General features: G+C 37.8%; 1 protein-coding gene across 1 annotated transcript; it reads right to left on the bottom strand.

Moving 5' to 3' along the window:
* Window positions 1-1543: 1543 nt before the first annotated feature.
* Window positions 1544-13164, bottom strand: LOC101733915 (DNA damage-regulated autophagy modulator protein 1). The gene is made up of 8 exons (XM_004915876.4): window positions 12682-13164; window positions 10363-10502; window positions 9130-9197; window positions 6418-6551; window positions 4849-5020; window positions 4411-4469; window positions 2675-2755; window positions 1544-2349 (listed from the first exon to the last, which is right to left on the bottom strand). Exons 2-8 carry the CDS (start codon window positions 10494-10496, stop codon window positions 2260-2262), a joined length of 738 nt encoding a protein of 245 aa, XP_004915933.1. The 5' UTR covers window positions 10497-10502; window positions 12682-13164; the 3' UTR covers window positions 1544-2259.
* Between the last annotated feature and the right edge of the window lie 2790 nt (window positions 13165-15954).

Genomic DNA, 15954 nt, shown 5'->3' with positions numbered 1-15954 from the left:
AGGCTGACCCCTGTGCTAAATGTCTGTGAGTGTACAGAGCTAAGTACTGGGATTCTTAGTTCTGGCCTATATTAATCATGTTATATTAATCATAATTCATTTATGTGGCAACTACTATAGAAAAAGCTGTACTGGTGACTGTTAATAAAGTGTTCCTCAGCTCATTTGCAACATTGTTTTATATTTGTTTCTAAAGTGTGTGCTATACGTGCCCTGTGTTGTGATGGTGGTGTAGATACTGTTCCAGAAGTTACCATGTAGTTTGACTGCTATGTAATTATGTTATTGTATTTTCTCCCTTAGAGTGGATTGCAGGAATGTGTTGCAGCGTTGGACAAACAGGGATTAGATGGCTGCTCATTTTTAGTAAGTGTACCCTGCTATATCTTTTATATTGCATTTCTCATGCATTGTTATCTGTTATCCATAGTGCAAGAGTGAGTGAGACTACAATTGTTACGGTTGGTTATTACTTGTAGCTATCTGCTTCCTAGGGTCTTATTTTACCTAGCAACCAGGCAGGTATTTAGTGCCCCTCCTATACTTATTTCAGTCTCTCACTCAAACTGCTGCCTGGTTGCTATGTAAAATAAGAACCTAGGAACCAGATACCTGCTGAAATACCAAACTGGAAAGCTGCTAAACAAATAGCTAAATAACTAAAAAAAACATAAATATGAAATATAAATTGTCTCAGATTATCATTATCTACATCATGCTAAAAGTGAATCTAAAAATAAAGTACCCCTTTAATAAAAGTCTGTATCCTCTTGGCATTAGTGGATGTTGGAAGTTGTAGTTCAGTAAAAACTAGAGAGTTGTGGGTTTAGACATATACATGTATTTCAGTGATTCTGTTACCTCCACTTATGTTATTTACCCATAAAGCCAATGGTGTAACTAGCCCCAGAGTTGAATTTTGGGCAAGATTCACTGGGTAGCAACAAAAGCACAGGCACTAAGAACTGCAAACAAATTGCGCAATAAAGATTGTTTAAAGGGTTAGTCCGGTTTGCAGCTCTGAGTGCCAGTGCTTTTGTTGCTACTTGGAATTTTGGGAGGGTGCCGATCCCTCCAGCAGTGTGCACCAAGCGCTAAATTGCTTTGGAGAGCCAATGGTGTGGGAGGAAGGTCTTCTGTTCGTTTACAAGATTCCCTGGGCCCACTGGGCTACTCTGCTGTGTTACGAGCCTGGAACTCACGGGAACTCTGGAATAGGTGGCAGCCTGGTGGTATGCCCTTAGCAACCTATTTCCATAGCTTCAACTGCCCCAAGTGATGCAGACACTAATGCCATTATTAATTAATGCCACGTACTGGAAGTTATGGGTATTTGGATGAATCTTCAAATCAGAGACCTCATTCCAACTGTATAGAACTCTTGGCACTTTGGGTGTATTCCCACTGTTTCATTTCTAATACAACCTTGTCACTGCACCCTAGACTGTGTTCCCTCTTTGCCCTGCATACTTTTCTGGTGCTATATAAATATACAATATAATACAATAGTGCTACCGCATAAAAAAAAACAAGGCACTTTCTTACTTTTTTAATAAAACTTGGATTTAATAACTGAAATGTCCAAATTCAAGTAAACTTTATGCTGAAAAATATTTGAAGCTGAATATTTTTTGCAAGTCCAGTTAATGTAGACGTTCCCCTACTAGGTATGTAAAGGATACCGTCTTCCTCAAATTGCACTGCTAACACTTCAAAATCTGAGATTTCACTTGAATTTTTTTTTTTTACTTGGAAACAATTCAGTTTCCAGTGCAAACTTTATCACATTTTGTGATTGTTGTCCTAGAGGCTGGCCCTCCCTTCCACTGATTTGCAACCCCTGCGGGCCTGCCCTGCATTTAGGGAACCGCAAGTATAAATGGTCTATACATCGCCACTGCGGTGCGTGGGTTCTGGCAGATGCCAGAGTCACTATTTATTGGGCTAATGGGGGGCTATTTGGCCCTCTGTGAAGTTGAAATACCAGGGCCTGTTTTGAATTCCAGTCCAGGCCTGCTCTAACGTGTATCATTTGGGCCTATGGCTATATATTTTGCCCTTTTTCTGTAGTTTGATTGGCTACACTTTCTCTTCAACAAAGGTACAGTATTCAGAGTTTTTCTTAATATAAGATTCCTGGTAAATGATCATTAGCCTTCTTTGGTCTGTACATAAATAGCTTTGAGCTCTTCCTCTTTAATGGCTGCACACTGCATACTCTCCTGGGTGGTTTATCGGTGACTGTTGACCACAATCTCTTCAGACTGTAAGCTCTTCATCATTCATGAATGTTTCACTCTTGCATATCCAGTCATCCTTGAGGTTTTGTGGGTATTTCAGACATAGGTGCTGTAAATTGGAAATATATATATATATATATATATGAGAGAAGTAAACTATAATGTAATAATTCTAAACATACACAAATATGTGTATAGTAGTGGCACAAATATTTAGATTATGTCATTTGATTTACTCCCATGATTATTGCTCATTCTAACGATAAAAGCCACCAAAAAGGTTTAAAAAGAACTGACAGAAAAAAAAACATTATTTTCTGGGGAGATTGAGTTGCAAAATGCGGCATTTTAGTTAATACATTACGCACGTTTGAATTCTGCTAAATAGGCTTCCCTGTGTACAGTAAGAAATGGTACTATATGTTCACACTGACCTGAAGTTCCTGGGCAAAGGTGAGCTTATAGCAGCAAAGTCCAACCATTATCACCCACTCATGGATGGCAAAAAATATGTTCTAAAAAACATAAAAACACAACTGCCATAAATAACCTGTAAAAAAATATATAGTGAATAATGACCTCCTGTTGTAAAATATAAGGATACTATTAGTCAAAGAGGAGTTCCATGACCATATAAAGGGTCATTTCTGAAGGCCAAGTGCTTTATATAGGTCATGGAATTCCTAGGCAACATCTAATATCCTTATATTTTACAACTGGGGGTACATTATTAATTATAACACAAATTTCAATGTGACACAAATTACATCACTAAGCACTTCAGGATATTCATGGCTCTTGTGTATTACAGGTATGGGATCCGTTAATCGGAAACCCGTTATCCACAAAGCTTCTAATTACGGGAAGGCCATCTACCATAGACTCAATTTTAATGAAATAATTCTAATTTTTAAAAATGATTCCCTTTTCTCTTTAATAATAAAACAGTACCTGTACTTGATCCCAACTAAGATATAATTACCCCTTATTGGGGGCAGAACAGCCCTATTGGGTTTATTTCATGGTTAAATGATTCCCTTTTCTCTGTAATAATAAAACAGTACCTGTACTTGATCCCAACTAAGATATAATTACCCCTTATTGGGGCAGAACAGTCCTATTGGGTTTATTTCATGGTTAAATGATTCCCTTTTCTCTGTAATAATAAAACAGTATCTTGTACTTGATCCCAACTAAGATATAATTACCCCTTATTGGGGGCAGAACAGCCCTATTGGGTTTATTTAATGGTTAAATGATTCCCTTTTCTCTGTAATAATAAAACAGTACCTGTACTTGATCCCAACTAAGATATAATTACCCCTTATTGGGGGCAGAACAGCCCTATTGGGTTTATTTAATGGTTAAATGATTCCCTTTTCTCTGTAATAATAAAACAGTACCTGTACTTGATCCCAACTAAGATATAATTACCCCTTATTGGGGCAGAACAGTCCTATTGGGTTTATTTCATGGTTAAATGATTCCCTTTTCTCTGTAATAATAAAACAGTACCTGTACTTGATCCCAACTAAGATATAATTACCCCTTATTGGGGGCAGAACAGTCCTATTGGGTTTATTTAATGGTTAAATGATTCCCTTTTCTCTGTAATAATAAAACAGTACCTGTACTTGATCCCAACTAAGATATAATTACCCCTTATTGGGGGCAGAACAGCCCTATTGGGTTTATTTAATGGTTAAATGATTCCTTTTTCTCTGTAATAATAAAACAGTACCTGTACTTGATCCCAACTAAGATATCATTAATCCTTATTGGAGGCAAAACAATCCTTTTGAGTTTAATTTACTGTATGTTTAAATGATTTTATAGCAGCCTTAAGTTATGGAGAAGTAAATTACAGGAAATTTATCCCGAAAACTCCAGGTCCCAAACATTTTGGATAACAGGTCCCTGTATATAGATAATTTACAGGATAATTGTGGGCGTTGTGTATAACATCCATATAACACAAGAGCCATGATATCCCTGTAAATTATATCCTTATAAATGGTGCATAGTGGTATCATCAGTTATAATCAGTGCTTAGTGATGTAATTTCTGTCACATGACTCACTGAAACGTATTATTTTCATTTTTTATTATTATATTATTAGACATATTACTGCATTAAAATTAGAAATCACCTCAGTTGATGAGATCTTACCATGTCATTTTGGTTGCATGCCTTCAGTACTGAGCAGCCAATCTGCTTGAATATAATGACTGGACATTTCAATATATTAAGGAAAAATATTTGCAAAAAACACTTTCTTTAATTAACATAAGGTTTATATCACAGAGATTTTGGTTATATGGATTTTGACTGTGGGATTTAATATTAGGAAAAGCAGGATAATATAAAATGCTTTTTGTTCTATTGCAAATCAACATATACAATTGCCAGGGCCGCTCCTGTCAGCTCCAGGCATAGGCATATCTTTTTAACGCCACTGACAATTTCAGTTATACAAATAATAATAATTCACATCAATGATATGAAACTAATGATAAGGCTTGTGAAATAACTACACAATGGAATATGCCAAAAGAATTATTTCAGACAGTACAGATCACGTTATTATACTGTAACCATAAAGGATACATGTTATTATTGGAACCGCAGTGATGAGAGTTATACCCGTCCGCCATGTGTAGTAAGAATCCCTCCAATTCGCTGACCTGCAGTACCAGATAGTGTGACACATATTGTACACGGCTCCTACTCCCATGCCCAAAATGGCTCCCACTAAATGAATGGGGCTCGATATCAGTGACTAAAAAATAAACACACAGGTTGGTCCCCTGATCTTACTGTGCTTTCCTGTTTAAATCATTGAGCATGAGAAATAGGAACATTGGATAAAGATGACATGGAGATGCTACTGTGCAATGACCTTAGGGAACGTGATCACCTTTGTAATGTGATAGTTAAAGGAAAACTATGCCTCCTATGAATACTTGGATCGGATAGTTTATATCATATTTAGTAGCCTTTTAAAAAAATCTTACCAAACTGGAATATATATCAGTAAAAATTGCCCTTTTACATCCTTTCCCTTGAGCCGCCATTTAGTGATGGGCTGTGTGCTCCCTCAGAGATCAGCTGACAGGAAATAAGGCTGAACCTTCTCTATTCATTGGCTGATGGGGCCTAGCATGTATGTGTGCCCTTGGTTTGTGTGCACTGTGACTCATATGATCCCAGGGGCTGATGTTAATACACTAAGGAGTAAATTTATCATGCTGTGTAAGAAGTGGAATAAAACATTACCGGTGATGTTGCTCATAGCAGCCAATCGGATGCTTTGATTTGGTTTTCTAACTGTTGAAATCTAATTGCTGATTGGTTGCCCTGGGCAACATCACCAGTAATGCTTCACTCCACTTATTACACAGCATAATAAATATACCCCTAAGTAAGTTGTATCAGAAAGGTCTATGTAAATACAGCCAAAAACACTCACAGTACCACTATGGGTACACCAGGGGAGCTTCAGGCTTCTCACTACTTAACCTAGTCCTATCTCTCAGTTTGGAAGTGAGCTATTACAGAACAATTGTCCAGGCCCGGATTTATTTTCCATGCGCCCAGAGTCCACCCTCCTCTCACTCTTTTCCCCCTCCCTGCCGCCCCGAGGATCGCAGGCAAGCGCGCTCTTTCATCTAACACCCGGAGCACAGGGGACCTAGACCCCAGTGCTCTCAATGTAACAAAACTTCAGGTGCAGCTGGGCATCATGCTGCCCTTTGATTTGTGCCGCTCTAGGCCCGGGCCTTTCTGGCCTTGCCACAAATCCAGGCCGGCAAATCTCACCTTAACTACACTTACTGGGCCTACCCAGGCCTAACCTTTACCCACTTTTCAAGAAGATGGAATTCCAAGAAAGTGGCAGTGCATATACTGTCTTCTCTTTTTATAGAATGGAACTATGACGCCTACTGGCCAGTTACTGAACTGCAAGAAAAATACTTTATCCCAGGATAAGGAAAGAGCTCCCCTCCCAACTATTAATAAGGGCCCACTTAGCTGGCTAAAAGTAAACCCTTAGTCCTTTACAGAGTGCTTTATTATAGAATTATAGAGACAAAATAAACATTTAGCACAAGGGAATCTTTCCAATTCTCAAATAATATTCAGAAAACTCTGTGTTAGTAATGTAAAGTCACTTACAGAAACGTGCGTAGCTAGAAGCATCCCCAGACAGGCCAGAAATCCAAGAAATAACATGACTATGTTGCAAATCTGACTTGATTTGGGATCGTAAATCTTCTTGTATTTATATTCTGAATAGTATATTACAGCATCTGCAAAAAAAATTTCTGTGTTGTGAAATTCCATCACATACAATACTTTTTTTTTTTAATTTTCAAAAATGTTTAAATCAAGTCAACACAAATTTGGTGTTTCATTGTAGGCTGGCCTCTATAAAGGCAGACCTGTTGTTTCCAGCGTTGCCACCTTTTGTGGCAAAAATGAGGGTACGCCGAATCCAGGATTCAGCCAAGTTTCGGCCTTTTTTGGCAAGATTTGGATTTAACATTTAACCCTTCCAAAACCCAATTAGCACATGCTAATTAGGATAAGGATTTGAATTTGGTTCAGTATTTGGCTGAATCATTTACGAAGGATTCAGGGGTTCGGTGCATCCATAAAAAAAATACAGGTTTTGCTATATTTCTACCTTTTTTCCCTATTAATTGGTATCAAGCATCATTTTTACTGGCCAGGTGGGAACCCTATTTGTGGGTCACACTGGGAGCTATAGGCCTTTCTTTCAAGTTGGACACCAGATACTCAGGCTTGTACTGTATCTAAGCATTATATTGTCAGCATTTGTAAGCTCTTTAGGGCAGTGCCCCCTTTACTTCTTGTATCACATGCTCTTTTTGTATGTAATCTATACGTTCACTGTATGTGTTCAAATATAAATGTATTTTTTTGCTTATTATTAATTATTTAATCTTTTTATTTAGGACATCTCCTATTCATCTTCCCTTCTGTATTTCAAATGGCTGTTGTTAGGGTAAATTGGATACATATAGCAGAAACTGGACAGTTGCTGAACAAAAAAAGCTAAATAGTAAAAAAAAAGTGCAAAAACAAAGCATTCTAAGGGGGGGTTCACATTTTAGAAAGCTTTTAATATGTTATAGAATGGCCAATTCTATGCAACTTTTTAATTGGTCTTCATTTTTTATATTTTAAAGTTTTTGAATTATTTGTTTTCTTCTTCTGCCTTTTTCCATCTTTCAAATGGGGGTCACTGACCCCAGCAGACAAAAGCTATTACTTTGTTACAATTTTATTGTTACTTTTTATTACTTAGTTTTCTATTCCCGTCCTCTATTCATATAACAGTATCTCATTCAATCCACTCCCTGGTTGCTAAGGTAATTTGAACCCTAGCAACCAGATAACTGAAATTCTGAAACGGGAGAGCTGCAGAACAAAAAGTAAAACAACAAAAAAACTGCCAATGATTAAAAATGATGACCAATTGCAAACTTTCGAGGAATAGCACTGTCAAGGAATCTGCATCATACTAAAAGTTATTCCAACGGTGAACAACCCCTTTAAAAGCAACTGCAAATTTTCCAATACTATCAATTTCTACATTGAACTAAAATTTTAAGGGGCTGTAAAGTCGAAAACGAAAAATGCTGTACCTTATTTTTAAAAAGACAATCCCCTTTCTGCAATTCCCTAGCTTCGTTCCACTAGCTCTGAGCGCTGAGCTCACAAATTCTTAGTCGCCCTCTGCTGGACTATTGTGAAATGATTCGTGCTGCACTGAGTTCTGAATGGCAGGGCAGCAGTGTGTGAGGTTGTTTCATGTCTTTGCTTCTCACTAATGCTAACCTCGTCAGAGAAAACCCTGCCCGTTGCAGGTTTTTTTTTTAAAAAAAAGCAGAAATTGCCCTTTAGGCTGCGAGTGTCAGTTCCCCCAAGAGACCTCTTTAGCTTATTAGTTACAATTGTATCTCAGTGCAGGTGTGGCTTATTAACTTTCTGAGCTCTGCCAAGAGCCACTTATTTAATTAAATGTAAGAAACAATGTATCTAAGTGCAGGTGAAGCTCGTTAAGATTTCTGGGCTCTCTGCCAAAAGCTACTTTTTAATTTAATGTGAGAAACAATGTATCTAAGTGCACCTGAAGCTTGGTTACATTTCTGGGCTCTCTGCCAAAATCTACTTTTAATTAAATTTGTATGTTTTTTTAGCTTTCAGTGCAGGAAATCAAAGGGAAATCGGGACTGTTGGGAGCTGTGGTAATGCAGGACACCATGGTCGTTCAGAGGGGCCAATTCCATTTGTGGTAAAGTTTAGGGGGGCTCAGTGCAGTATGGTGCGAGAGCTTTTGAGTCAGGGATTCCATAACTTATTGTATTTGTCTGGCCATCCTGTATACTTATAGGTAACTTTTCTGTTTGGGAGTGCTTGATTTACTGACTTTTCAAACCCTTTCATTTAAAATTAAACTAACCCATTAATAAAGTCTAGGTTAATGAACTAGGTCAATAGCAAAACTGGGCCCAAATCTACTGGTTTGGTGACTTTGGCAAATGAGAGGACCTGATAGTATGTGGTCAGTTTTAGGCCTGGATTTGTGGCAAGGCCACACCACAAAGGCAGTATGCCACCCAGTCACACCTGAACTTTATTTACACACAGAGCACTGGGGTCTAGGTGCGCTGACGTTTTCTCCATGGCCTGTCCCCGGTGCTCTGTGTGTGAGCTAAAAGGATGCTCTTAAGCGCGATCCTGGGGGAGAGGGGACGGGGGCAACCTCTGGGTTCCATGTTTAGAAAACCGGCGCTAGTCAGCTTTAGATATTAGAGCCATGTATTTAGATAATATACTAATACTGGTAGTGGTACTTACCCAAACAGCTGGTGATAGTGAATGCAACTTCTGTAAAGATTACTTCTGGAAAATACTTTGCTAGCCCACTATACAATAAATTGAAAAGAAATATTATTAATTGATTTGTTCTGGCCTCCTCTCATACCTACAATGGGAAACAAAAATAATACCTGTACTACACAAATACTGGTATTATCCCTTATCAAAATCTAAATAAAGTAAAAATCTTCTTTGGGTCAGTTCAGGGTTTGACTGACCATCAAAAATTAGGACTTTTACTAAGTTGCTTTTCTTTCATGTGGAGGGTATAGCTGGGCCTCTTCTTTTCTAAAGTGTGTAATGGCTATGAAGTCTTATTTTTTTTAAAAAATCACTTAGCAGACTCTGATTACAGGTATGGGATCCCTTATCCGGAAACCCGTTATCCAGAAAGCTCCAAATTACGGAAAGGCCATCTCCCATAGACTCCATTTTAATCAAATAATTCAGAATTTTAAAACTGATTTCCTTTTTCTTTGTAGTAATAAAACAGTACCTGTACTTGATCCCAACTAAGATATAATTACCCCTTATTGGGGCAGAACAGCCCTATTGGGTTTATTTAATGGTTAAATGATTCCCTTTTCTCTGTAATAATAAAACAGTACCTGTACTTGATCCCAACTAAGATATAATTACCCCTTATTGGGGGCAGAACAGCCCTATTGGGTTTATTTAATGGTTAAATGATTCCCTTTTCTCTGTAATAATAAAACAGTACTTGTACTTGATCCCAACTAAGATATAATTACCCCTTATTGGATGCAAAACAATCCTATTGGGTTTAATTAATGTTTAAATGATTTTGTAGTAGACTTAAGGTATGGAGATCCAAATTATGGAAAGACCCCTTATCTGGAATACCCTTGTTCCCGAGCATTCTGGATAACGGGTCCTATACCTGTATAATGATTTTGTGTACCATAAATACAGGTCCCATACCTGTACATGTATGGAAACCTGTTATCCAGAAAGCTTCAAATTATGTATAAGCCATCTCCCATAGACTCAATTTTAGTCATATAATACAAGTTTTTAAAAATGATTTCCTTTTTCTGTGTAATAATTAAACAGTATCTTAGTACTTGATCCCAACCCTTAAAGAAGGCAGAACAACCCTTCAGGTTGGAGATCCAAATTACGGAATGATCCGTTATCCCGAAAATTCGGGATAACAGTTCCCACACCTGTGTTAAAATTCCATATACTTACCTTATGTACGGCACAAATGTGTTGATGTGCCCAAAATGCCGCGCTATAACATACGCTGTTCCAAGACTGATAAAAATCCAAACAGTACAAAGTAATGGCAAGAAGGACAGACTTTTTAAACAGCAGTTTTTCATGGTTTGCTATAGAATAAGGAAAAAAATATTAAAATTACTTATGAGTTTGAAATGTGATGTCTCTGATATCCCTGACTGTAATCATGCTTTTGTGCTATCTCTGGCCTTCTCTCTGCCATTATTGCCAAGTCAGGAAATGCTCTTTCTCTGGTATCTGGAAGGGATTTTGTAAACCCTGGGTTTGGGCAAATTCCACCTTGTTTTCAGGATTCAGATTTCCCCAAATCCTTGGGCGCAGATTTTATTTTTGCACTTTGCACACTGTGTGGGGCATTGGAAATGAGCCCTATTACACTAAATAATAAATACTTAGAGCTTCACATCAACAACATTTCAAAAACAGTGTATTCCATAAGATTCTAATAAACTAATGGCAAAAGCCATAAACAGTAGTGATGAGCGAATCTTTTTCTATTTTGCTTCACCAAAAAATTTGCAAAACTGCTGAAAAATTCGCTAATCGTCGAAAATTTTAAAAACCGCAACTTTTTTGATGCACACGACTTTTTTTGACAAGACGATGTCTTTTTCCTCACTCAGCAGTATCGCAAAAAAAAATTGCCAATTTACCTTCCAAAAAAAATGTGCTCATCATTAATAGACAGACATCAGTGGAAATTATGTGTAATGATTTTAAAAAGATTTAACCAAAGGCCATCTCCCATAGACACCATTATAAGCAAATAATTCTAATTTTTGAAAATAATTTTTTTCTCTGTAATAATAAAACAGTACCTTGTACTTGATCCCAACTAAGATATAATTACCCCTTATTGGGGGCAGAACAGCCCTATTGGGTTTATTTAATGGTTAAATGATTCCCTTTTCTCTGTAATAATAAAACAGTACCTGTACTTGATCCCAACTAAGATATAATTACCCCTTATTGGGGGCAGAACAGTCCTATTGGGTTTATTTCATGTTTAAATGATTCCCTTTTCTCTGTAATAATAAAACAGTACCTGTACTTGATCCCAACTAAGATATAATTACCCCTTATTGGGGGCAGAACAGCCCTATTGGGTTTATTTAATGGTTAAATGATTCCCTTTTCTCTGTAATAATAAAACAGTACCTGTACTTGATCCCAACTAAGATATAATTACCCCTTTTTGGGGGCAGAACAGCCCTATTGGGTTTATTTCATGTTTAAATGATTCCCTTTTCTCTGTAATAATAAAACAGTACCTGTACTTGATCCCAACTAAGATATAATTACCCCTTATTGGGGGCAGAACAGCCCTATTGGGTTTATTTAATGGTTAAATGATTCCCTTTTCTCTGTAATAATAAAACAGTACCTTGTACTTGATCCCAACTAAGATATAATTAATCCTTATTGGAGGCAAAACAATCCTATTGGGTTTATTCGATATTTAAATTATTTTTTAGCAGACTTAAGGTATGGAGATTCAAATATCCAGATAACCCCAGGTCTCCAGCATTTTGGATAATAGGTCCCATACCTGTACTAAGCTGCTATATTACACAAGTGTTAGAAACACATTTTTAGTGCCCATCGTGAATATACTGGTACCCAGTCTGATCTCCTAATGGCCAAGTGATTTAGTATGACACACAAACTGGTTTAACAAGATTTTGATTGGGGTAGAGAACTATTTTTTTTTTCAGTGCAATCTATTTGCTTATACAGGTATGGGACCCCTTATCCAGAAACCTGTTATCCAGAAAGTTCCAAATTACGGAAAGGTCATCTCCTATAGACTCCATTATAAGCAAATAATTCTAATTTTTGGAAATAATTCCCTTTTCTCTGCTAATAAAACAGTACCTTGATCCCAACTAAGATATAATTAATATAATTAATCCTTATTGGAGGCAAAACAATCCTATTGGGTTTATTCAATATTTAAATGATTTTTAGCAGACTTGTTTTATGGAGATCCAAATTACGGAAAGATCCCTTATCGGGAAAACCCCAGGTCTCAAGCATTCTGGATAACCGGTCCCATACCTGTACATGCAAAATTAACAGAATCACGTGGTCCCAAAGCAGATAATAAATAAAGGCTAAAAAATACAAGCAGAATAGTCAAATCTTTAAATTATAGTATAGTAGTAGGAGAACCTCAGGTCCTGAGCATTCTGGATAAACAATCCCATACCAGTAGTAGTCTATTTAAATAACAATGAGAGTTTTTTCATAACCGGCCCTCAGTGTTACCTTCTCTCAGCAAGTATATAGTCCCTCGGCTGGATATACATGGAGTGGCCGTCAGCAGAGTTGGTTTCCAGGGGGCTCTCTCCTAAGAAGAAAAGCAAGAGCAGCAAAGCAAGACGGCACTAAACCATAATCCCCTCACCCTAGCTCCAGCAGGATACAAACATTTCACCCAGACTTGCACAATTTCCTTTTTTTTGTTCACTTGATAACAGTTGGATTTGTTTAGAAATTGCATAATGAATCAAATGAACTTTTCTCCCGTTAGTTGGCTGGAAACGATGAAATAGAACATTAAAAAAAAACCCACATTGAAATCATTTCCATAAGCAAGTATTTGCACAGCGCTGTCCATGTTTCCAGTAAATTAATAGTACACGGTTAAAAAAGATTAAATGGTGCTTGTTACGGGACAGTGGGAAGGAGGCAGGGCTGTCAGCCAACCCCATGTCACGAGGGAGATAATAAACCAGTCCTGTTTTTTAGGCCTGAATTTCTCTTCACCCTAAAGGATAAAATGAAAAAAAGGCCTGGAGTGGATCATTCCCAAAGAAACAAACAAGAGAAAATTCATCACAGTCATCCAATGAATTCTCTATAGGGATATTAGAAGGTGGGAATCAAGAACATCTGCAGAATAACTGCTAAAAGTGTTTTAGTGTGTGTCTATACAAAAACATTGGGCAGCATTGGCTCTTTCTTAAAATCTCTCACAGAAAGTCCCACCCACCAAAAGACTTAGGCTGGGGTTGTTTATCTGGAGGCCTGTGGGCTGGATGTGGGCTTTCAAAGCATTTTATGGCCCTTAGTCTGTATAGGGGCTGTACAGACTTCATTTTAACTGAATCCAGCCCTTCAGTATACCATACGACATATAACTCACCCACCACATGTTATAAGTTGGACTGCACTGACTTAGGCTAACAAGTAATACTTATGAAACAATATTCCAGTGTGAGTTGGTCGTGGATAGGGTGCTTATTAAAAATTGTGCATGTGAAAGTCCATAGGTGGCCCACAGTGTAGTCCATAACACATTATGAAAAAGTCCAAAGGAAGATTAGTGAACAGTTATATCCCAAATTGTACCTGGAGAAACCTGGATCACTTCATAATGGTAATTCCCTTTAATCACTACCTATGGGATCCGTTATCCGGAAACCTGTTATCCAGAAAGTTCCGAGTTACGGAAAGGCCATCTCCCATAGACTCCATTATAAGCAAATAATTTAGATTTTTAAAAATGATTTCCCTTTTCTCAGTAAAAATAAAACAGAACATTGTACTTGATCCCAACTAAGATATAATAAATCTCTAACAATCCTATTGGGTTTAATAATGTTTAAATGGTTTTTCAGTGGACGTAAGGTATGGGGATCCAAATTACGGAAAGATCCCTTATCCAGAAAACCCCAGGTCCCGAGCATTCTGGATAACGTGTCCCATATCTGTACTATGTTGCATATACAAACTGCCTACTGTCTTTATGATCTGTGGAAAGGAGCTGTAATCATAGGCAGAGGGTGACTTTCTGTTTGGGGAGGCTAAAGACATTCCATACATAGACTGACCTACAGCTAATGTGAGACTTGTGGTGAGGTTCTTAAGTAAAGTTACAGCTGCAGATCCTTCTTATCAGCCTTCATTTCTGCACTGCCTTCAGTCTGTAATATATCCCCAGCCCTACCCACATATGTGGCAACTTTATGGTCTGTTAAGATATCTGTGCTCTGATTGGAGAAGCCACAAGAAGAACTATCCAGTCAGAGCACAGCTGATTACAACAGAACCGGAGCTTGCAGGACTGCAAGAAGATTTCCCTGATGTTAAAGGTTCCCGAGCAGTGCAAAAATGGAGTGAGCTTTTGTTTTGTTGTTTTTTTTCAAAGGTGCCAAGCAGGTTTGGGGAGGCTTAACCTTCCTTAGCCTTATTGAACATCCACCTATGAAGCTGTTACTGGCCATTATAACCTGCTACAAGGCTTTTGCCCATTCCTGTGCCCTTCTTAAAGGAGAAGGTTGAGCAGTCCTGGCACAGGCACTCCCCATCTTGGAAAAAGCTACAGGGCCACAAAAATGAAAGTTAAAATACAGTTGAGTGAAAAAGAACATCTCCAGTGGCCTTAGGCATTCCTTGCCCAAAAGGCACTTAAGTCATGGGCTTTCCCACTTTCTATTCATTCCTATGGGATTCTTAGAAGCGTATTTATCAAATTGTGACTTTCACTCATTAAATAATATGCATCTAAAAATCCTATAGGAATGAATAGGAAGTGAGTGAATGTTTATGTGGTGAGCTCTCATCTTACATTTTGATAAATTTGCCCCAAAGAGTGCAGATAACTGTGTTCATCCTATTCATACAGAGGCACATTTACCCACATTCTGATTCTTGTGGTTTTAGAAGATTTTGAAACTGCAAATTAACTCATTTCCACTAAAACCACGAATGTCTAGCCATTTAGAAAAAGATCCAAATTGAAAACGCACAAATTATGTTGAACTAAAACGAAGAAAACGTGAACATTTTTTTCAGTTTTTTACGTTTTCCTATGTGGACTTACATATGAAATAAAACCGAAAACCTCTAAAACCCCAAATTAAATCAAGATATATACAATTTGTCTAGGAAAGTTCCCATTGACTTCTAAAGCTTTAAAGACAGTGAAGTTTTGTATTAGTTTTAGTGCAAAAAACACAATATATGAACGTTAGTTATTGGGCCCCACTGTGTTGCCCGTGTTCAGCACTGGTGTATTCATTAGGGGTGTCTGGGAGGGTGGGACTGGGTCTGCAGGGCAACGGGAAAAAACCCATTAGCCCCGACCCACGCCTGCTCCCCCCAATGATAACAGTGGGTGTTCCCCCTCCTATCTTGGTTGTAAGAAGAATGTGCGCAGTGGAGGAGGAAGGTGGGTGAAGCAGCTCTGGACTGGGGTGGGGGGCCCCCTGGTGAGCCCTGGACATTCCAATCCAGCACTGGCCCTGTACTTAGCTTGGTAACGACTGAGCATCTAGCGCCCCCTAGTGCTCCTGCATTTGTGCCTAAGATCAAAGTAACTGACTCCTATGTAAAGCTGATAGCACTAAAGCCAATTTACTATACGGCTAAAAGTATCAGGATGCTAAAAAATGAAATCTGTTTTATGTAATTAATGTAATTTGTGATTAGCAAAAACACATTGAAAATTGCAGCCTTACAAATTATACAAATAAAGAGAACTGTGTAATAATTATAACTTAGAAGAAAAAAATGGCTACACAGAGCTCTATGAAT

Source organism: Xenopus tropicalis, chromosome 7 (assembly GCF_000004195.4).
Source record: "Xenopus tropicalis strain Nigerian chromosome 7, UCB_Xtro_10.0, whole genome shotgun sequence".
Classification (NCBI taxonomy): domain Eukaryota; kingdom Metazoa; phylum Chordata; class Amphibia; order Anura; family Pipidae; genus Xenopus; species Xenopus tropicalis.
Note: the sequence above shows the minus strand (reverse complement) of the source record. Positions and strands in the feature narration are given on the sequence as shown.